The 22,823-nt window shown below is 37.2% G+C and overlaps 1 protein-coding gene across 4 annotated transcripts in view; it reads right to left on the bottom strand.

Annotated features, from left to right (window-relative positions):
- The window catches only part of CEP57 (centrosomal protein 57), a 60,998-nt gene that overhangs the window by 21,239 nt on the left and 16,936 nt on the right, over positions 1-22,823 (bottom strand). For 3 of the 4 annotated variants that reach the window (XM_027849413.1, XM_027849412.1, XM_027849411.1), the window contains exons 3-6: positions 11,984-12,163; positions 11,461-11,582; positions 2,899-3,015; positions 2,206-2,283 (exon numbers count right to left, since the gene is read on the bottom strand). In XM_027849413.1, coding sequence (XP_027705214.1) covers positions 2,206-2,283; positions 2,899-3,015; positions 11,461-11,582; positions 11,984-12,163 — 497 coding nt within the window. The remainder of the gene's footprint in view (positions 1-2,205; positions 2,284-2,898; positions 3,016-11,460; positions 11,583-11,983; positions 12,164-22,823) is intronic. The other variant, XM_027849414.1, reaches the window with a different exon arrangement.

Raw genomic sequence — 22,823 nt, 5'->3', positions numbered from 1 at the left:
TCCTCTGATTCTCTTCTTTACTCTCTGCAGTCTTGCCTATTGTGACCTTATCATTCAACTGAAATTGCACTCTCCAAAGTTACCAAAAATCTCTTAACACAGTATATAAATGTAATGGAATATCATTGCCTTGTAGGAAATGATGAAAGATGTTTTCAGAGAATCTTGAGAAAATTTGTATAAGCTGGTACAAAGTCAAGCGAGCAGGACTAAGAGAACTACGACAACTGCAACATGGTGAAGAAAAACTACTTTGAAAGACTTAAGATCTTTGGTCATTGCGATGATCAAACATGAATCCAGATGATGATGAAGCATGCCACCTATCATCCTGACAAAGAGGTGCCACCTCAAGGTACAGAATGACACAATCATTTTCAGAAAGGCCCCTAACCTAGCTAGGTGGTGCAGTGGACAGAGCACTGCAACTAGAATAAGAAAAATCTGAATTCAAATCCGGTCACAGACTCTTACTGTGAGATCCCGGGCAAGTCACTTAACTGCTTTTTGCTTCAGTTTCCTCAACCGTAAAATGGTGATAATAACAGCACCTATCTCACAGGGCTGTTGTGAGGACTGAATGAAATAATATTTGTAAAGCTTAGCATGGTGCCTGGAACATCATAAGTGATTAACAAATGCTTGTTTACTCCCTGTATAGATTTGTTTCACTTAAACTTGTTAAAAGTGTGTTTTTTTCTTTTGTAATGTGAAGGATAGATGGGAAATGTTTGTGTGGGGAGCAGGAGGAGGGGCAGCAATCAACAATAGTGATGTCCTTCCAAAAAAAGCTAAGACTGTGTCATTGAAACATTTAAAAAAATGAACAGAAGGATGCATAGACAAGCAGGACTGCTCTGAAAGTAATGTGTTGAATTTATTATATACTTAAAATGGCTTATGGTTTCATATACAATCCTCCTTTGTGTTCTACTATACTACGTAAATACTTCCTTTGGTGTTTAGGTTGAAAATGATTTTTTTTAAAATGGGGTGAGGAAAAAAAAAAGAAAAAAGGTAGGATACTGTAGCTTCATATCTGAAATAGAACAGCTCTCTAAGTAAACTGTAAGTCACTGGTTCAAGACCTTTAGGAACTCTGGCTAAATATGGTTGCTGAGTTTGTCTAGGCTCAACCCCAGATCCAGGTGAAACCAAAAAGATGGCAAGGAGTTGGTTGAGATGGATGAGACAGACTGCTCTTAGGGCCAATTTCTTATGCAGCCAGCTTTCCTTTGCCCAGAGGTAGATTCTGGCCATGTTCTTAAAAGGCTTGTCAGAAAATTACTCCCTGTAAAATTTTTATGGTCCTATGAAGGATGAAGATAACATTTTAATAACTCAGACATCCGAGGACAGCAAATCCAAGAAGGGCTGGAAGATGGCTCAAGAAGGGCCCTGGAAAATTCTTTAAAAATCTGAAAATGTTGTGGCTGCTAGGTGGCGCAGTGGATAGAGCTCCAGCCTTGGAGTCAGAAGGACCTGAGTGCAAATCCGACCTCAGACACATTACACTCACTAGCTGCGTGACCTTGGGCAAGTCACTTATCCCCAACTGCCTCACCAAAAAGCAAAAAAACTCCCCCCAAAATCTGAAAATGTTCTTAAAAAATCCTGTTATTGAAGAAGAGTTTGAAATCTCAGCAACCATCAAGTACATCCAAAAATGTTACCGAGGAAAAGCTTGAAAGACTAGTTGGATGGCATGATTTGCTTTAAAGACAGTGCCTAAAAAATGATGGTCACTTTGTTACTAATTGGCATATTTAAAGGGACAAACCTGAAACAAAGCTATATTTCAGCAAGAGCTATTTATAAGTACATGCCAAAGCAGTGTTTCAGCATGGCTATTAAAGTATAACTACCTCTTTATTTCTGACAACTATTGATACTATAAATTAAAAAGTCAACTAATCATTCTTTATGGTCTAATTAGGCAAAAGATGACCTGAATTTCATACTGTGCCTCTGCACATAACATTTCCACAACAATCTACATTAGGCTGTTTTTAGTATGTTATGATTCTAGTAATTTAACTCAATGCCCCTAGGAGACATTCTAGTGTCTTTTCGATAAGTTGTAAGCACTTGTAGATTAACATGTAAAAGGCAAACATTTTATCGTTTAACTACATGTGTACATAATATGATTTTTAAACAAAGAAGAGTAGAATCTACTTTTTTTTTTTTTTAAACTTTAGATACCTGTGCTGCTTTTTCCTGCATACGTTTTCTTTCCTGTTCTTCTTCACGGAGTTTTGATTCCAGTTCCTGCATTTTTTTCTATTAATAAGTACAAAAGGATTAATAATGAAGCAAGAAAATGAATCTCCTTCCTGCTACCCACCAATATTAAAATTTTAATACACAAAGGTGATAAGAGATGACCCATTACTATTCAGTAGGATGTTTGTTTTTATTATTTCTTTTTAGTAGTGATGGAAGGGTTTGCCTTGATCTCTCTATACTCTTTCTTTATGATCAATGGCAGGCATCTGTGTAAGGCTGGATAGGGCTATGAGTACAGCTTGTAATTAAGAAACAGACAATTTTTCTGTGTAAAGGTAAATATGTGGTTGATATAAAGCCAAGAACCTGGGATCTCAGTATTTATTGGCAATAAGCAATTAAAAAACAAAACAGGGAAAGTCTTATGTTATATTTTTTCAAGTATCAACTTTAAAATGTGCTAAAAAAAAAAAAAAAAGGGTTTCTCCAAATGGTCTTAGAAAGTAAATCCTAAACTAGGGTTACAAAATTATTTTTCAATTTTCCTATGCCTGAGCATTTCCTTCTACTAAGATCCTTTACATCCCTTTGGTTAGAGAAGAATACTCAGTAATACCCTACTGCAAACAAGGAAATTTTATCCTAATGAATATTAAGTCATTTGCTGACCTCTGCAAGAGTCTGCATGGCAGTAAGTTTGTTATACTCCTGCTCAAGTATATCCAGTTTTTCAAGTTGGTTCTCAAAATGCATTTGACCCTGCTGCTGGTCTCTCTCTATTGAATTCTGGAAAAGAAAGTCAGAAAAACAAAGACTAAATAAAATTGAAAATGTGACCATCAAAACACAGAAAGAAATGTATGTGAATGTTTTATAAAATACAATGCATGTTAATCTCCTGGTTAGTAAAAGGTAACTATAAATTTCTAATTCAAAGATAATTTTAACTCTAGGTAAACAATCAGTAACAAGATGAAAAATGCGGACTTCATTTAACACATTATGGCATAATGGTAGAATGCCATCTTTATTGAAAACCTGCTCCACAGACCAAGGTTATTTCTATGTCCTGATAGGTGGATAGGTGGGCCAGGATAAACGGTGCTATGATGTATCTTAAATCAATTACTTAACAAAAAATAGTATAGGACATATGCTTTCAATAGTTTCGCTCCACATAAGTCAATATCTCAAGGACATTTTTATTTTGGTTATTATTCTTCACACAATCATATTTGAAAGAAATATATAACCTCTTTTTCATGCTAAGTTTTTAGGACGGAAAAAGAGGTTTGAAGAGATTGCTTCCAAAAGAGATTAGATCGACTCAACAAGTATTTACTAAATCCCTATTATGAGGCAGGCACTGTGCTTAAGTATTGGGGATGACAGTCATTGGCTTTAAGAACCTTACATTCCACTAGGAGACAACATATTTACAAGGCCAGGCAAACACGAAATGCACAAAGTAAATACCAAGCAATTTGGAAGAGGGAGGGTGCTAACAACTAGGGGAATTAGGAAAGGCTCTCAAGGTAGCAAGTGAGAAGAAAGAATAATTTTGTTTTTAGTTGGTTTTAAGGCAGTAAGCAAAGTGGAAGAAGGTGAAAAATGGTCCTAAGATGGTCTTTAAGAATCATCTTCAGAAAGTACTTAAATGTATAAACAACACCCATCTCATATAAAGAGGCATTCTTTTAAATGTAATTTGGCAGTCAGTGTGGCATAATGGAAAAAATTCTATATTTGGAATCAGGAGAATCCAGTTCCAGCTCTACTTATTCATCCTGCAAGCTAAGATAAGTAAGTGATTTTGCCTCTCTAGGCCTGAGATTCCTGTCTGTAAAATGAGAAAACAGGCTTAGATAACTTTTCCCTTTAAAACTGTACAATAATTTTAATTGGAAGCCTCATAAAACTGATTAAAACAATATTCTATCTTTTAAGTTGAAATACTTTTATGACTTTCTAAAGCAGAGGTCAAACAGGCAGCCCACAATACTCCCTAGTGCTGCCCAAACCAGATTAAAATGTAACTGGGAAATATTATATAAAATAAGTAAAAATGCAATAAAATATAAAAACATTACATTTAAAAATTTTTTAAAACCATTTCTTTATTTTTAGTTTTCAACATTCACTTCCACAAGATTTTGAGTTCCAAATTTTCTCATCTCACCCCTCTCCGCACCCCAAGACGGCATGCATTCTGAATACCCCTTCCCCTAATCTGCCCTCCCTTCTATCAACACTGCCCCCCTTCTCTTATCCCCTTCCCCTTCTATTTTCCTGTAGGGCAGGATAGATTTCTATACCCCATTGCCTGTATTTCTTATTTCTCAGTTGCATGTCAAAACAATTTTTAACATATGTTTTTAAAACTTTGGGTTCCAAATTTTCTTCCTTCCTCTCTCCTCATTCACCCTCATTAAGGCAAGCAACTCAACACAAGTTATCCACGTGTAGTCACGCAAAATACTTCCATAGTAGTCACGTTGTGAAAAACTATTTCCCTTTATCCTATCCCGCCACCCGTTGATTCTATTCTCTCTTTTAACCCTGTCCCTCCTCAGAAGTGTTTGTTTCTGATTACCCCCTCCCCCAATCTTCTCTCCCTTCTATCATCCGACTACTCTCTTATCCCCTTTTCCCATAGGGTAAGATAGATGTCCATACCCAATTGAGTGTATGTTATTCCCTCCTTAAGCCAAATCCAATGAGAATAAGATCCACTCATTCCCTCTCACCTTTCCCCCACTTCCCCTCCACTGTAAAAGCTTTTTCTTGTCCGTTTTATGTGAGATAATCTACTCCATTCTACCTCTCCCTTTCTCCTTCTCCCAGTATAATCCTCTCTCACCCCTTAATTTTATTTTTTAGATATCATCCCTTCATCTTCAACTCACCCTGCGCCCCCTATCTACCTATCTATCTATACATATAATTGTTTTCCCTCCAACTACCCTCATACTGACAAAGGTCTCATGAGTTACCAATATCATTTCCCCATGCAGGAATGCAAATAGTTCAACTTTAAAAAGTCCTTTATGATTTCTCTTTCCTGTTTACCTTTTCATGCTTCTCTTGAGTCATGTATTTGAAAGTCAAATCTTCTATTCAGCTCTGGTTTTTTCATTAAGTATGCTTGAAAGTCCTCTATTTCACTGAATGTTTTTTTCCCTAAACGATTATACTCAGGTGATTCTTGGTTGTAATCCTATCTCCTTTGACCTCCAGAATATTATATTCCAAGCCCTTCAATCCCTTAATGTAGAAGCTGCTAAACTTGTGTTACCCTGACTGTGTTTCCACAATACTTGAATTGTTTCTTTCTGGCTGCTTGCAATATATTCTCCTTGATCTGGGAACTCTGGAATTTGGTTACAATATTCTAGGGGTTTTCCTTTGGGGATCTCTTTCAGGAGGTGATCAATGGATTCCTTCCATTTCTATTTTACCCTCTGGTTCTAGAATATGAGGGCAGTTTTCCTTGATCATTTCTTGAAAGATGATGTCTAGGCTCTTTTTTTGATCATGGCTTTCAGATAGTCCAATAATTTTTAAGTTCTCTCTCCTGGATCTATTTTCCAGGTCAGGTGTTTTTCCATTGTCATCTATTTTTTCATTCTTTTAGTTTTGTTTTACAATGTCCTGATTTCTCATAAAGTCACTAGCTTCCATTTATGCCATTCTAATTTTTAAGGAAGCATTTTCTTTATTGAGCTTTTGGACTTCCTTTTCCATTTGGCCAATTCTGCTTTTTAAGACATTCTTCTCCTCATTGGCTTTTTGGACCTCTTTTGCCATTTGGGTTAGTCTATTATTAAAGGTGTTATTTTCTTCAGTATTTTTTTGGGTCTCCTTTAACAAGCTGTTGACTTGCATGATTTTCTTGCATCACTCTCATTTCTCTTCCCAGTTTTTCCTCTACTTCTCTTACTGCTTCTCAAAATCCTTTTTGAGTTCTTCCATGTCCTGGGACTGATTCATATTTTTCTTGAAGGCCTTGGATGTAGAGTTTTGACTTTGTTGTCTTCTTCTGGTTGTATGTTTTGATCTTGTCACCAAAGTAAGATTCTATGGTCTGACTTTCTTGCGCTGTTTGCTCATGATCCCAGCCAATTACTTGACTATTAAACTCTTTGTTAAGGTAGGGGTCTGCTTCCAGGGTGGAGGGTGTACTATCCCAAGCTTCAGGGGTTTTATGTAGCTGTTTTCAGAGATATTTCTAGGGACCTGTAAATTTTCCGTTCTTCCAAGGTGGTACAATCAAAGGTGAGGTGTTTACTCCTTTCCTGGCCTGTACTCTGGTCTATGAGTGACCACAAGTACTCTTTTTCTGCCTTAGAACTGTGAGGAAGATTCCCTCTCCACCACTACCACAAGTTCTACCATGCCAGTGCTCCTTCTCGCCCCAGGACCACCATCTAGGACTGTGACCCAGATCTAAGCACAGGCAAAGCAAGAGAATCTTGCCTCAGCACCAGCAAAGAGATCCCTGCAATCCTCCTCTGATCAGCCACTCAATTTCCCCTCTGTCTGTGGGTTGAGAGCTCTGGAAGCAGTCACTGCCCCAGGGCTGCACCTGGACTGGGGCTAGATGGAGCTCTTCTCTCACCATGATCTGACAAAACTTTCCTACTGGCCTTCTAAGCTGTCTTTCGTGTTTGTGGGTTGAGAAGTCTGGAAACCGCCACAGCTCCCCTTGATTCAATCCCCTGAGGACTGCTCTAGGTTCACTGAAGCCCGGAACTATGCTCCTCTCCCAGCCCAGCACAACAGATCTTTCCAATCAACCATCCAAGTTGTCTTGGGCTGGAAATTTGTTTCACTCTGTCTTTTTGTGGGTTCTGCTGCTCTAGAATTTGTTTAGAGCCATTTTTTACAGGTATTTGGAACGGTTTGGGGGAGAGCTCAAGCAACTCACTGCTTTTACTGTGCCATCTTGGCTCCACCCTGCCCCCCCCCAAACACTACATTTTAAAACTAAATCATCATGAGGCCTGCAGAAATCCTTATGTCCAGTTTAGTTACATTTTGAGTTTTATACCACTGGTCTATAGAGCTATCTGAACAGCTGCTGTCACTAATCTTCCTGAAATACCGGGTTCAAAAAAATCAAATTGTTCCATTCTTCGAGTTCCTTTCAGTGGCAATGCCCATTATTTAATAAATTAAATCCAACTTCCTAGAACTAGTCTTAAATCTATTAACTCTACCCTTGCCTTTTCAACGTAATTTCTCATTATTCTCCAACTTTCCTCATGCCAGGCTGGTCTCTACCATGTCATACACATACTACTCCACTCCTACATTTATAGATTTGATTTGCTCATTTTATCCCTTTCTCTTGGAACAACTTCCTACTGCGAATGTAAACTTACTACATAATTCCTACACTTTCTTTGAGATCTAAAGCAAAATGTATCCCCATAAAATCTTCTTGCACAGGGCTCTAGACATAACTAGCATTTTAGGTATGATGAGTGAAGTCTTGAATCCCACAACAGGTGATCCTTTTCATACTCTGGATTCCTCAGTACTGTGTAGAATCTGTATGCCATTATATCTTATGCTGGAATTATTCAAGTATTTCATGTTGATTGCAGTGGTCTGAATGTAGACTTGTACCCTCAATTCTGACCCAGATGATTGATCTCTGTAGTTTTCTTTCTTTGTGTGTCTATACAAGTATTATTTGTGTGTATGTAAATATGTACATGAGAGTATGGTGAAATGACTGTAGACACTCATCCATGTTTACATGTATCAGAGTTAAGGACTTGAATCCAGAAATGTTTTAGTCTAAGGATAACACCAGCATCAGAGAGAGAGAGAGAGAGAGAGAGAGAGAGGGAGGGAGGGAGAGAGAGAGAGAGAGAGAGAGAGAAAGAACAAGCGCATATTGCCTGGCACATAGCAGGTGACTAATAAATGCTTGCGGAATCTGAATCATGGGGAAACTTACAATTTAACCAACACAGAATGTCTTCTCTCCCCAAGTCAACTCTTAACAGAAGTATCCTCAATTTGGGATGATCATTTATAGGCTCTCTTAGAGAGAACAGGCTTAATGAATAGTTACTGAATGTACATTCCCTTCTTTCAGTATATTTAGTATATTCTACACATCACTAAACCCATTAAAACAAAAATCAAAACATCCACCACTCTGTGACACTGACCTAATTAGTTTTGTTTCAAAACATGTACTTCACTGGAATTCACATGAATATTTTTCCACATAATCTTAGAAAATTAACTAGTTTCACCATCAACATTTATTGAGCAGGTACCTACAATTACAAGGCACTATGTTAAGAACTTGGAATACAAACAAGCATAAAACAAGACATGGATTAACCGCAAAGAATGTAAATTCTGTATACACACAAAAGGAAATAACAGTATTATTACCTAGATAAGACGACCCATAAAAAGAGAGCTACTCTGGAAATTAAGTACTTTCTTATGACCATTCAATTTTGGGACAATTATCCAAAACAGGCAATTCTAGTAACATGAAACCGAAATATTTTTGCACAAACAAAATCAGTTCAGTTAGAAAGTATATAGTTAGTGTGTGTGTGTGTGTGTGTGTGTGTGTGTGTGAAATCTTTGTAGCAAGTTCCTTGATAAAGGTCAGATATTCAAGATACATGGGGAATTGAAATAAATATGTAAGAACAAAAACCATTCTCTAATAGATAAATGGTCAAAGACTCTGAATGGAAATAATCAAATACGAACAGGGAGTTTTCAAAAGAAGAATTACAAAATTTATCAGCCACATGAAAAATGTTCCATATCACAATAAGAGAACTGCAAATTTGAACAATTCTGAGATAGAACCTTCTATTCATTAGATTGGCAAAAATGACAAAAAAGGAAAAGAATACTTGTTGGAGCAACTGTGGAAGAAACAGGGACACTAATGTTTTCTTGGTAGATCTGTGGTTCTGCTATCATTCTGGAAAACAGTTTGGAATTGTAACCCAAAAGTCACTAAACTGTGTATAAATTTGACACCAAAAGAATACTACTATTATAAACATATCCCCTATAGAGGTCAAAGACAGAGCTAAAAAAAACTCCCATGTACAAAAATATGTATAGAAACATGTATTAGAGAAGGTAGATTGAAGATAATAGAGTGAGAGCTAGCAGTTCTTCCTTAGTTATTTCATATCCTTTAATGTGTTTTATAGGCAGTAGTGAAAGAAATAATAATGTCTTAAGACTGGGAGGGAAGAGAAATGATTGTGAGACATTTTCAAGAATTAGAGAAGAACAAAGTAAACTGCAAGCCCATACGATCTGTGGAATACAGAAAAGAATACTGTTCTAAAGAAATGGTTGCTCCTTAATTTAAATTGCACTTGTACTTTTGCTCATGCCATTCCATTTACTTAAAATACCCTTTCTTTACCATTCCACAACTTGAAATGACTACTTAAATTTTACTTATTTTTCAAGGCCAAACTCAACTGCCCCTTCCCTCCATGAAGCTATTATTTCCAACAAAAAGTCTCTCCTTCCTAAAAATTCTTAGTTTTATCATATCTTACTATAAATATTTATTACTTATTTCAAGTATTCATTTACGATATTTTAAATTATTTACAGATGTCTTAAGTCCCTCTTACTAGATTTTAATTTTAAGAGCAAGAATCACTTCTTTGTATATCCTTCAGTGTTTGAGCACTACAAGTGCTTAATAAGTGTTTGTCATTAATACACTGAATAAAAACTGAACTCTTTAGTCTAACTTTCATAATGCACTGGATTTAAGTAAAATTTCTCAGTTAAGCATACAAGGGTCTCCATAATCTGGTCCTAATCTAGTTTCCCTATAGTCCCCAAACTAAACATTCCATTTTAACCAAAATAGTTTCTCCATGTTCCTGTAACATGCCACACTCAATTCTGCTTTGATGCCTATACTGTGTGCTCCCTCTGTTGTCTTCTCTACCTGCTTTTCACTAATTCAAGCCCAAGTTCCATGAAATTTTCCTTCATCATTCTAGTCTACAGAGATCCTTCTCTTCTTTCAAACCGGTAATGTTTGCTTGTTTTTCTACATGTTCTCAGAACAGTGATGTTCTTAAATCCTATGTGTGTTACACTCATTACTTACCTATAATTTTTAAGAAGAATTTATTAAGCACTTACTTTAACACAGTGTCCCTGTGCTAAGAGCTGGGATAGTCTTCATAGCATCTAGAAATGTGCTATAAATGTCCATAGCAGGCACTCAAATGTTTGTTGAATGCATGAAAACTAAAATTAAGACTTCCGTCTCCAAGATTCTCTTTCCTTTTATTGCTACTGTTCAAAAGTTCAAATCCCTTCCCTCTGTCCACATAAGGTATCACACCCTTACCTTGGGGTACTCTGCCCAAAGGAATGTAAATTTTGATCCTTGAAACTTTTTTTCTTTCCTTAAGGACCACCTTAAAGCCAAATCACTCATAGATTGGCCAATAATAGGTCCCAGGCCAAGCCCCATTTGGTCATTGTTTGGGCCCTGGTTTGCTCAGAGTAAATGTAAATAGCAACTTGGCCAGAAACCCTGAGGGTCTTTCCTTCCTTCCCAGTTTGTTTTTTTTTTTTTTTACCTAGGTAAAGAAGCCATTCTCTGCCTCATTTCTTACCTATTCAATCACCGAACAGGTACTGCCTCAGTCAAACTGACATCTGTCAAAGACCTTAAAAAGGTTAGCTTTAAAAGGCCAAGGTCTCCCACTGCATCCAGGGCCATCTCCAGTCATCCTGTCCTACATCTCACCACTGAACCCAGATGGCTCAGGAGGAAAGAGTGAGGCTGGTGACTTTGCACAGCCCTCCCTCACTTAAATCCAATTTGCTTGCATGTCAGGGCATCACCTTCCTGACATCATGGTCCTCTTCAAGAATGAAGGACTAGGGGGGGCAGCTAGGTAGCGCAGTGGATAGAGCACCAGCCCTGGATTCAGGAGGACCTGAGTTCAAATTCGGCCTCAGACACATAACACTTACTAGCTGTGTGACCCTGGGCAAGTCACTTAACCCCATTGCCCAAACCCCTCCCCCACAAAAAAAGAATGAAGGACTCAAGACAACAACCATTCAAAAGAAAGCATGAACGTCACAAAAATAATACTATTAATTTTCTTTAGGGAAAAAAGAAATTAGTGTCAACTACTTTACAACTTAACACCTGTACACATTTAGAACAGCACATGGCCGTACCTGTTTTTCCAAGACAGTTGTCCTCTCATTTTTAGCATGCTTTATCATGTCTCTCATGTATTCCAATTGTTTTTCTAAAAGATTACATTTGCTTTCTGCAGCTAACAACTGGGACGTCAGTTCTAAAGAGAACAAAAGAAAAACTGGGTATTAGCCCACCTGTCTTTATGCAGTTTAAATATTAGTAATCAAACTGTAGTTCCTATCATCCTAAATACTAAGAAGGTCCCCAGTGCCACTAGAAAGCTGTTTCCAAATTACCTCAAGTCATCAGTTGTCGTCTTATCAATCCTACATTGCAATAAGGTGGCAACTGTTTAACAATACAATCTTAGCATCCTAAATCCTTGATAAACAAAATATACCTGGGTTCATTATAATTTCAGAATACCTATATAAAACTGGAACACCAATAACTACTAAAGTTCTGCAGAATTTTGTCAAGACCTTTAAAGCAAGCCCTTGGAATAACTTTCCAATCACCACCTATGATGTTCATTACTATCTTCGTAGTTAAACAAACCTTGATTGTGTCTTGACTCTTCATTCCTTGAGTTCTCCCTTTCTTGTATTTGTTCGTCCAGCACTTTCTTGTATTCACTTGTTTCTCTAGACAAGGTTTTCACACTTTCTTCTGCCTGAATCCGTTCAAGCTCTAAACGTCGAATCTTCTCTTGAAGATTCTTCAGTGCAGAAAATATGGCTGCCAAATCAAAACATTTTGCCATTAGAAGACATTGATACATATATTTGAGATGTCAGTTCTTTGTGAACAATGAACTCTTAGAAGTATGTCTGATGTGTGTTTAATAGAATATTGAGTTCAGTGATCTCTCAGCATTACTTTCAATTCCTACACATCAAGTGTCATATGATATCTACCAATAGTGCTAATGGTCACACAATGAGCACTAACCAGTACCAAAAAACTACCCCCAAAAGAAAACATTTAAGCAGAAGCTAGTAGCTGCTAGTAGCTACTAAATGATGTTGTATTAGACATTCTGATATAAAATTTCAGCAAAGGAACTGAAAACTGTAAGTTATTTTTCTTTCAGATTATAAAGTTCCCACAGAATATCCACCACATTCTTCCTTTCAAAGGTTCCACTTGCATGCATTGCTACCTCTCTTCAATGATGTCTTCCCTAAGCACCCCAAATCAGAAATGATTAGTGAGGCAGCTTAAGGCACAGGGTAAAGATTAAGAGCATGCTAAACATGGATTTATGGAACCTGATGTCAAATTTCAGCTCTGTCATTTAGTACGTAAGTACAGACAGTTCTCACTTTACTAAGGAGACCGTTTCACAGACCTCTATGTAATTTTTATGTAAAGCAAATTTGCCCACTTATGTGGGGAAGGGAGGGAGGGAGAAAAGAAGGAAGGAAACTGCATGCCTATGGAGGGAAGGGGCTGGCACATAGTTCAAGGATATATGGGGGCCATGGCCAGCCATGTGGGGGTCACCTGGTTGGAATTAAGAAGAACATGTGGGGGGGGGGATGTATGGAGGGATGAAATGAACAGAGAGAGAGGATGGACAACATGCAGGGGCCAGGGTCAGATATGAGGTACCTGAGAACAAATGGCCAGAAGACAGACATATAGGGGCCAGACATGCAGGTGGGTGGGCACAGTTGGACAAAAGTCTCCTTTCTTGGCACTGCAGGTCTCAAGTCAAGCCCTCAATCTAGGATCCAGTAGCAGTGTTCTCTCTGTGTGTCTGTGCAATGTGAATTTATGTAAATTGAGAAGTGTCTATATAACTGCAGGCTAGTCACCTGATCTTTTGGGGATTAATTTCCTTTAACTGTAGAATAAGGGGAATAGCCCACATAATTTCTGACATCCTCTCAGCTCTAGTCATGATAATGATCCATGACTCTTTCTAGGGCTTAGTTCACTCTAATTACATTGCAACCTACCTACCTCATAATTCATTGTGTAAAACATCTGTACATCTCATCTGCTCCATTTTTATTCAACTTTGTATTTGGCATGGTACCTTATGGGCATTAACTCCTGAGTGAATGAATAAAAGATCTATTTTGGGAAGCAGAGGAATCTTGTCTTTTAACATAGCATGGGAAGTACTGGATTTGGAATCAAGAGAACCTAGCTCAAATCTTGGCTCAGTTATTTACTAGCTGTGTGGCAATAAGAAATTCACAATCTCTCGAGGCCTCTGAGGATCCTTGTTTGTAACATGAAAAGGTTGGATTACACAGCCTATATGGCATCTTTTTCTCGCTCTGAATCTATGATTCTATGATACTGAAAAGAATTATAACTTATACAACTTCTTTTCTGTCTAAAGTGGGCACTCGACACTTGGTTGATTGTAAGAAAGTGTTTCCTTAGTATCTTTTATATCTTTTTAAAAATGGTATCCATCTTAGCCATTTTGCACAAAGGAGTATGAACAGCTGTCATTAAAAGGACTGGGTCCATAATTTATTATTTTGAGAAGTGGAGATATTTAAGCAGTGCACTTTCCTTAATTAGGTTACAAATTTGGTTTTTCAATAAATCCTACTAAAGAATTTAGTAGTTTTACATAAACCAGATATTTCCTAACGTATAAAACAAGGAAGCCAGCATATCTTATTGTTGTAGCAATCAAAGGTCAAGTTCTTTAAATTACAAGAGCAGCAGGCAAGCAGAGGAACTGCTAAGGTGCAAATCCTATTTCTGAAAAAATGCACAGCATATCCAAAGAATTTCATTCTCTGAGGGGCAGAGCCAAGGAGACAAAGGCAGGGACTCACTTGAGCTCTCCCAAATTCCCCTCCAAGTAACTTTGAATAATACCTCAAAACAAATTCTCGACTGGCAGAACCCACAAAAGAGAAGGGTGAAACAATTTTTCAATTCAAGACAACTCAGAAAGTAAGCAGGAAAGGGCTGTCTCACTGGGGTGAGAGTAGACCACAGTCCAATGCAGGCAACACCCCAGCAAGCCAGCAGCAGATAGCATCTAAGTGAGCAGCAGCAGAACTTGGCAGAACACCTGAATCAGCAGCAGCCTCTGGAGCTCTCAGTCCACAGACAGTAAAGGGGTCAGACAACTGGTCAAAAGGAGATTACATGGGTCTCTTTGCTGGCACTGGAGGCAGAACTCTGTTGCATTGCCCATGCATGGATCTGGGTCACAGTCCCAAGGTGAGGAAGAGTATTAGCATACCACAGCTTGTGGCTAGAGGGGAGTGAGGCCCCTGGTAACAATTCCAGGGCAAAAGAGGGCTTATGACCATATCACATCTATCAGATTGGCCAACACGACAAAACAGGAAAATGATAAATGTTGGAGAAGATGTGGGAAAACTGGAACACTAATGCATTGTTGGTGGAGTTGTGAAATGATCCAACCATTTTGGAGAGCAATTTGGAACTATGCCCAAAGGATTATAAAAATGTGCACTCCCTTTGACACAGCAGGAGCACTTCCAGGGCTGTATCTCAAAGAGATCACACAAATGGGAAAAGGACCCACATGTACAAAAATATTTATAGCAGTTCTTTTTGTGGTGGCAAAGAATTAGAAATTGAGAGGATGCCCATTAACTGGGAATGGCTGAACAAGTTGTGGTATATGAATGTAATGGAATACTATTGTGCTGTAAGAAATGATGAAAAGGCAGACTTCAGAAAAACCTGGAAAGACTTACATGGACTGATGCTGAGTGAAGTAAGCAGAACCAGGAGACCATTGTACATAGTAACAGCCACGTTGTGCGATGACTAATATTGATAGACTTAACCCTTCTTAGCAACACAAGGATCTAAGACATCTCCAAAGGCCTCATGATGGAAAATGCTATTCATATCCAAAGAAAGAACTATGAAGTTTGAATGCAGATTGAAGCATACTATTTGCTATTTTTTTCCTTGTTTTGCTTTGTTTCTCCTTTCTGGTGGTTCCTCCTATTGGTTCTAATTCTTACCTACAACATCACTAATGTGAAAATATGTTTAATAGGAATGTATATGTATAGCCTACATCAGATTGCACTCCATGTTGGGGAAGGAGGTAGAGTGGGAGGGGAAGAAAAATTTAAAATTCAAAAGCTTATGGAAGTGATTATTGATAAACCAAAATAAATTATTTTTTAAAAAAAAGTGCTTGTGGGTGCTCACAGACCAAAAGAGTAAACATACTTCTCCTCAGATCATACCACCTTGGAAGAACTGAAAACTTACAGACTCCCAGAACAACCTATGAAAACAGCTGCATGTAAAACCCAAAACTTGGGATAGTGCCTCCTTCACCCCCAGAGCAGAGACTAATTCTGACATAAAGGCAAAAGTCAAGAAACAGAAAAATAAACACAAAAAAAGAACCTGACCATGGAAACTTATATGGTGACAGGGAAGATCAAAATAAACCAAGAAGAAGACAACAAAGTCAAAACTACTACACGCAAAGTCTCAAAGAAAAATGTGGATTGGTCTCAGGCCCAAAAAGAATTGTTGGATGAGCTCAACAAAGATTTTGAAAAGCAAATAAGAGAGGTAGAGGAAAAATTGGGAAAAGAAATGCCAGTGATGCAAGAAAATCATGAAGAAAAAAAAAAAGACAACAGCTTGGTAAAAGAGGCACACAAAAAAATACTGAAGAAAATACTACTTTAAAAAACAGAATAGGTCAAATGGCAAAAGAGACACAAAAGGCAGCACAGAGAATAACTCCTTAAAAAGCAGAATTTGCCAAATTGGGGGGGAATATACCTATATATATATATATATATATACACACATATATTTACACACACACACACACACACAAATTCACTGAAGAGACTCCTCAAAAACAACTGGCCATTGTACAAAAATTCACTGAAGAAAAGAACTCCTTAAAAAGTAGAATTGGCCAAATTAAAAGAGGTACAAAAACTCAATGAAGAAAATAATTCCTTAAAAATTAGAATTAGAAGCTAATGACTCCATGAGACATCAAGAAACTTTACATTGTAAAATATCTCACTGGGGGGCAGCTAGGTGGCGCAGTGGATACAGCACTGGCCCTGAAGTCAGGAGGACCTGAGTTCAAATCCAGCCCCAGACCAAACACTTGACACTAGCTGTGTGACCCTGGGCAAGTCACTTGACCCCAATTGCCTTAAAAAACAAACAAACAAAAATATCTCACTGGAAAAACTGACCTGGAAAACAGATCCAGGAAAGATAATTTAAGAATTACTACACTACCTGAAAGCCATGATCAAAAAAGACAGCCTGAATATCACCTTTCAAGAAATTATCAAGGAAAAGTGGCCTGATATCCTAGAACCAGACGGTGAAATAAAAACTGAAAGAGTCCACTGATCACCTCTTGAAAGAGATCCCAAAATGGAAACTCCCAGGAGTATTACAGCCAAATTCCAGAGCCCCCAGGTCAAGGAGAAAATATTGCAAGCAACCAGAAAGAAACAATTCAAGTATCACAGAGCCACAGTCAAGACTGCTTAGAATACGACACTGTGGAGGGCAAAGGAGCAACGATTACAATCAAGAATCACCTACTCAGCAAAACTGAGTATAATACTTCAAGTGAAAAAAATGGACATTAATGAAACAGAGGATTTTGAAGCATTCCTGATGAACAGACCAGAGCCAAACAGAAATCTCACTTTCAAATACAAGACTCAAGAGAAGCACAAAAAGATAAACAGGAAAGAAAAATCATAAGGGATTCAATAAGGTTAGACTTTATATTATTACATAGGAAGATGATAACTATAACTCATGAAAAACTTTAATCATTATTAGGGAAGTTAGAAGGAGATGTAAGTTGACTATGATGGGATGATATTAAAAAATAAATAATAAATAATAAGTAAATAATAATAAAAAATAAAATTATGGGATGAGAAAGAGTAATGCAGTGGGAGAAATGGAAAGGAAGAGGTAGAATGGGGTAAGTTATTTCACATAAAAAGAGGCATGAGCTTTTACAGAGGAGGTGAAAATGGAGAAGGGGGGACGACTTGAACCCTCCTCTCACTGGAATTGGCTCAAAGAGGGAATAACATATGCACTCAGCATATCACTCCAGAGACTTCTCTTTAAAGTCAAAGGCCAAGGGCTTCTTATTTCTGAATTTTGCATTCCTAAATCGGAGTATAAAACAGAACAGTCAGCACTTCCTTACTACTATCACAAATTTCAAGATGGCATCATTAACACCTTCTTCTCTTGGGATCTTCTTCCACTTGGCTAATCATTTCCCCTGGTTATATTCAGTTCTACCATAGTAGTTTTCCTGATAATTTCTCTATTTCCTAAGAATCTAAAATATATAAGGCTGCTTTAGTCACAATTACTATTACATCTGCCTTGTCAGTTTTGTGATATGTATCAAGAACTTGCCATTCATTTCCTTCAACTGGCTCTAAGTATATTCTCACTATGATTTTACCTATTTCTCCTCCCTCCGATCTTTAAGCCAAATGTTTATCATGTTTTCCTCCTCAGGTTTGAGGATTTTCACACAGGTGGATATCCTCTTGATGTGCAGCACTACTTCACTACCCCTTCCTATATGATTTGTTACTGTTTTGAACCTTTGTTGTTATATGTCAGTCAAGAGTCACAACTTAAGTCTCTATGAGGTCAAATTTATCTTACCACATTAAGACTAATAAATCGCTTTATTATCTATTTCTATCAATCCTTATATATAGACGTTTGAGGGCATGAGTATAATTTTTAATTAGCTTTGACAACTTGGAGCATGATAACCACATTCTTTCTAACCTTAGATAAAGTGATCTTCCTTCATTCCTGTATCTTATGCTATTGCCTAGAAGGCCAATCCTATTTTCTAATATCATCTTCTTACACTTCTCATTCTTTTCTAAAGTACCTACCTTTAGCCATTGAAAAACATCACCTAGTCCTCTCCATCCTTTGGTTTCCTGCCAATATTCCCTTGAAATTTTTTCTAAGTTCCTTTTGATATTATAGCTTATTCTCAAATGAACTAACCTTAGGTAGCAGTCCTCAGGTTTACAAGTTTGTTAAAGTACTCTACCACAACTAGAATGCATGCCAGGGGAAGCCAGTACATCTTCTAATTGTCCAGATCAGAGAGACACATGGCAGCCCCATATATCTCAGCATGATGCAATCTACTATTACAGCATCCTTCTTCCAAAGGTCAGTAATGTCCTTATTCTTTATGCCATCTGTAGATTCCTCCTTACATCCCTGTACCTATTAGGTAACTAAGGTCTTTCCATCTCTAAACTTCTATGATTCATTCTTTTCCTTTATCAGTGCTCATAGTTATCCATTTAATAAGTTCTAGAATTTTGCAAGGTATCAAAAGGTCAAGTTCACTAGCAGATTCTAAAGTCACAATGTCCTTAAAAAGGAGGGGGGAGAATATCTGCCAATCACTAGTCTTCCTACATCTTGTTCTCTATCCAGTCAATAATGACTGACTGATTAAGCACTACTACATGCCAGGCACTGTGCTAAGTGCTAGAATCACAGAGAAAGGCAAAAAAAACTCCCTCCTCTCAAGGAACTCATAGTCTTATGGGGGAGATATTACGTAAACAACTATATAGATGCCAGATAAACTGATAATCACAGAGGAAAAGCACTAGCCTTAAAGGCGATCAGAAAAAGATTCTTATAGAAGGTGAGATTTTAGCTGGGACTTGAAGGAAGCCAGGGAGCCCAGGAGAATATGATGAGGAGGAAGATTATTCCAGGCAATGGGGCACAACCAGTGGAAATTCACAAATTCAGGAGATAAGAATGTTTTGTACTAGGAATAACTATTTGTCTGGTGCCACTGGATCACGGAAAATGTCTGGGGGTTGGGAGTAGGGAGTAAGGACTGGAAAAAAAGGAGGTGGTCAGACATATTAAGAAGGGCTTTAAAAACAAAACAGAGGATTTTATATTTGCTCCTGTGGGTAATAAGGAGTTAGTAGAGTTTATGGAATAGGAGGGGAGGAGAGAGAAGTGACATGGTCAGAACTGTGATCAATTTGACAGCTGAGCAGGGAGGATGGATTGGAATGGGGGGAGACTTAAGATAGGGAAACTACCCAGAAGGCTATCACAGCAGTCCACACATGAGGGGATGAGGGCCTGCACTAGCAGTAGCAGAGAAGGGAAGGCAGTATATATGAAAAGATGTAACTGTACAATCAATAGAACTTGACAACTAATTGGATATGGAGGGGAAGAGTGTGGAGTTTTCAAGCCTGATTGACTGGGAAGATGGTGGTGCCCTTAGTAGTAAACCGGGAAGTTAAGTTGGGGAGAAAGATACTGAATTCCTTAGTAACCTAAAATTTAATACGAATACTCTGTAAACCTGGAGACTAATTTCAAGTAGACATTTTTCTTATAATCTGGTCAATCCTGAGCTTCATTGTTCATTTAGCCATGTTTATTCTACTCTATCACATCTGAAAATCACCTTCCTTAGAATTATCTAATTCTATCATATTACCTGGTCCTAAGTAGTAGGATTATCTCTTGCTCTTCTTCTTAACAAGGTTTTTAAAGCCTCTTTTGTTGTCTGAAGTATTTTTCTAAAGTCTTCATTATTCCTTCTAAGATGGTTTTTGCCTTCTTCCTCGGCTAAATGCTCATCATTTCATCTTTTTATAATAGGACATTACTCAATATTAAGTCCAAAGAAGTAGATGCTCCCAAACTACTATATCTTCCCAAGTATATTTCCATGGCAATATGATTACGATTACCTGAACAACAACAGCAGCTGCTTTCAGAATTACATGAGTAATTTCACAACTGAACACTGATATGTTGTGTGTATATTTCTTAATTCTGAGTCTTTTAATAAATACACCATTTTTACATGCCTGGCTTTTTAGAAAAAGGACTGCATCTTTACTGATTAACTCTAAAAGCAAGTAAGGTTTTGAAGCAGTATTAAAAGCTATACTTTTAGAAGTAACAGTGTAGTGTAGAGGTGTCAACACATGCAGCCTGTAAAACTCCTAAGTAAGAGCAAAAAGCAGATTAAAATGTAATTGGGAAATGTTTAACAAAGTAAATAAAAGTACAATACAACACATACAATGTTAATTTGTAATTTTCTAAGTCAATTTGCATCTCACAAGACTCCCTTTTCTGAGTTCAACACCTTAATACTGTCCACGAGTAAAAATGCCTGGAATTGAACCCCAATCTCTGTTGCCATTACCTGAGTGGGCAAAACCAATGAACTTCTTTGTCCTTCAGTTTCTGCTTCAGTAAAATGCAAGGTTTGGGGCAGCTAGGTACACAATGGATAAAGTGCGAGACCTAGAGTTAGGAAGACTCATTTTTCTGAATTCAAATCTAACTTGTATGACTCTAAGCAAGTCACTTAACCTTGTTTGTCTCAGGTCCTTATCTGTAAAATGAGCAGCAGAAGGAAACGGCAAACTACTCCAGTATCTTTGCCAAGAAAACCCCAAATGGGGTCATGAAGAGTCGGACATGACTAAAAAGAATGAACAAGAACAGCAACATGAAGGGTTTGGATTCTTTCACTTTTAAATTTCATGAGCCTAGTTAGTACTGTTTCTTATAATCTTGAAGCCTTTTATGATTTCTTAATCTGGTGTTTTATTATAATTTGCTAGAGAAAAAATTAAAAAAAAAATTAAGTCAGTCAGTCAAGCAGGCATCAAGTATTAAGTGCTTACTATATATATGCCAGACACTATGCTAAGTAATGAGTAGACAAAGGAAAGAAAAAACATGGTCCGTGCTCTGAGGGAGCTCACATTCTAATGGTGGAGCATAATGTAATATTTAAGAAATTAATGTTTCAAAAGGTATTCTAAAATAAAGAAAATTAGTATTTGTTTTAATACTCAGTAAAACAATGACCAAGGACCTCTAGGAATTTTATAAAGGTACACATATAGTTGAAAAACAGAAGTTATCCACACAATAACATTATGGAGCAACACTGTGGCTGCCAATTTTTTTCTTTAAAAAATTAATAAAATGAATGAAAAGCTAAAACTTCAAGTCAAAATGGTTTGTTTTGAAAATGGCTACATTTTTTTTTTTTACTCCATAGAATTAAGGAAAAAAACAACAACCCAGAAACAAAACCCAAACTATCCATTATCTCCTATTTATAGCTGCTGGTAATGGGCAGCGCTTTCTTTTTTGCCATGTAGCTAGATAACCTTATTTGCCCTTGCTGCTCCGCCTCACATTCCAAATGCTCTACTGGGAACCTAGCTTCTTCTTCTTCCATTTATCAAGCAGTTATTCATCAAGGATTCAGAAGCAGGCCCTGAGAAGGTATGCTAAGCTAATTATAAAACAGATGCAGAAAGCAGCCTGAAATAAATTCCCAAAAAATCTCTAAATATAGACTGACTTGGTAGCATTTTGATACCAAATCTATATAGCATCAGAATCAGAGCAACTCCCTACTAGAGCTTCACCTTTGAAATTCCAGAATAAGTAACAAGGAATACAGGCAATGACAAAAGATAAAATAGAAAAATTGAAACATTTTTGCACTAACAAAATCAATGCTGCTAGGATAAGAAGGAAAGTTGTCAATTGGTAAAAATATCTGTAAAGCATCTCTGATAAGGATCTGCCAGTCAAGAGACACAGTACTAAGGCAAACATTTAAGATCCAGAGCCATTCCTAATGGATGAATGGTAAAGGACATATATGATCAATTCTCAAAAGAACTGCAAACTATTAAAAACTTTATGAAAGACTGCTTCAAATCACTAGGAGAAATGCAAATCAAAACAATTCTAAAGTTCTACCTCATATCCAGAAAATTAGCAAAGATCACAAATAATGAATATAGGCAATGTCAGAGAGTTGAAGGAAGAAAGAAACATCAATAAACTCTTGGTAGAATTGTGAACTGGTCAAACCCTGGAAAAAAATCTGGAATTATATTTTTTAAAGTGACTAAAATATCCATCCTCTCTGACCCAGAGATTTCAAGACTAGGCATATACCCCTAAAGAGACCAAAGATTTCAGATTAGCTGAATAGCAAGAGTAGGTAGAATAGTGACATTTTTCTGTAACAGAAAAGAACTAGAAAACAAAGTAGATGCCTATCAATTGGTGAAATGGCTAAACTGTGGTACATGAATATAATGAAATATTAGTATATTATAAGAAACCATGAAAATGAATTCAGAGGAACATGGGAATATTAATGAACCAATGCAAAGTGACATGCTTAGAACCAGGAAATAATATAAGAAAGAATCATAACAATAATAAATTAAAAGAACAAAAAAATTGAAACTATACAACTGCTCTTTCCTTTATATAATTTGTTAATCTTCTGTTTTACTATCACCCATATATCCCAATACATTTGTCCTAA

This window comes from Vombatus ursinus, unplaced genomic scaffold, assembly GCF_900497805.2.
Source record: "Vombatus ursinus unplaced genomic scaffold, bare-nosed wombat genome assembly UNPS02007344.1, whole genome shotgun sequence".
Lineage (NCBI taxonomy): Eukaryota > Metazoa > Chordata > Mammalia > Diprotodontia > Vombatidae > Vombatus > Vombatus ursinus.
The sequence above is the reverse complement of the archived record's forward strand: the minus strand, read 5'-3'. Positions and strand labels throughout refer to the sequence as shown.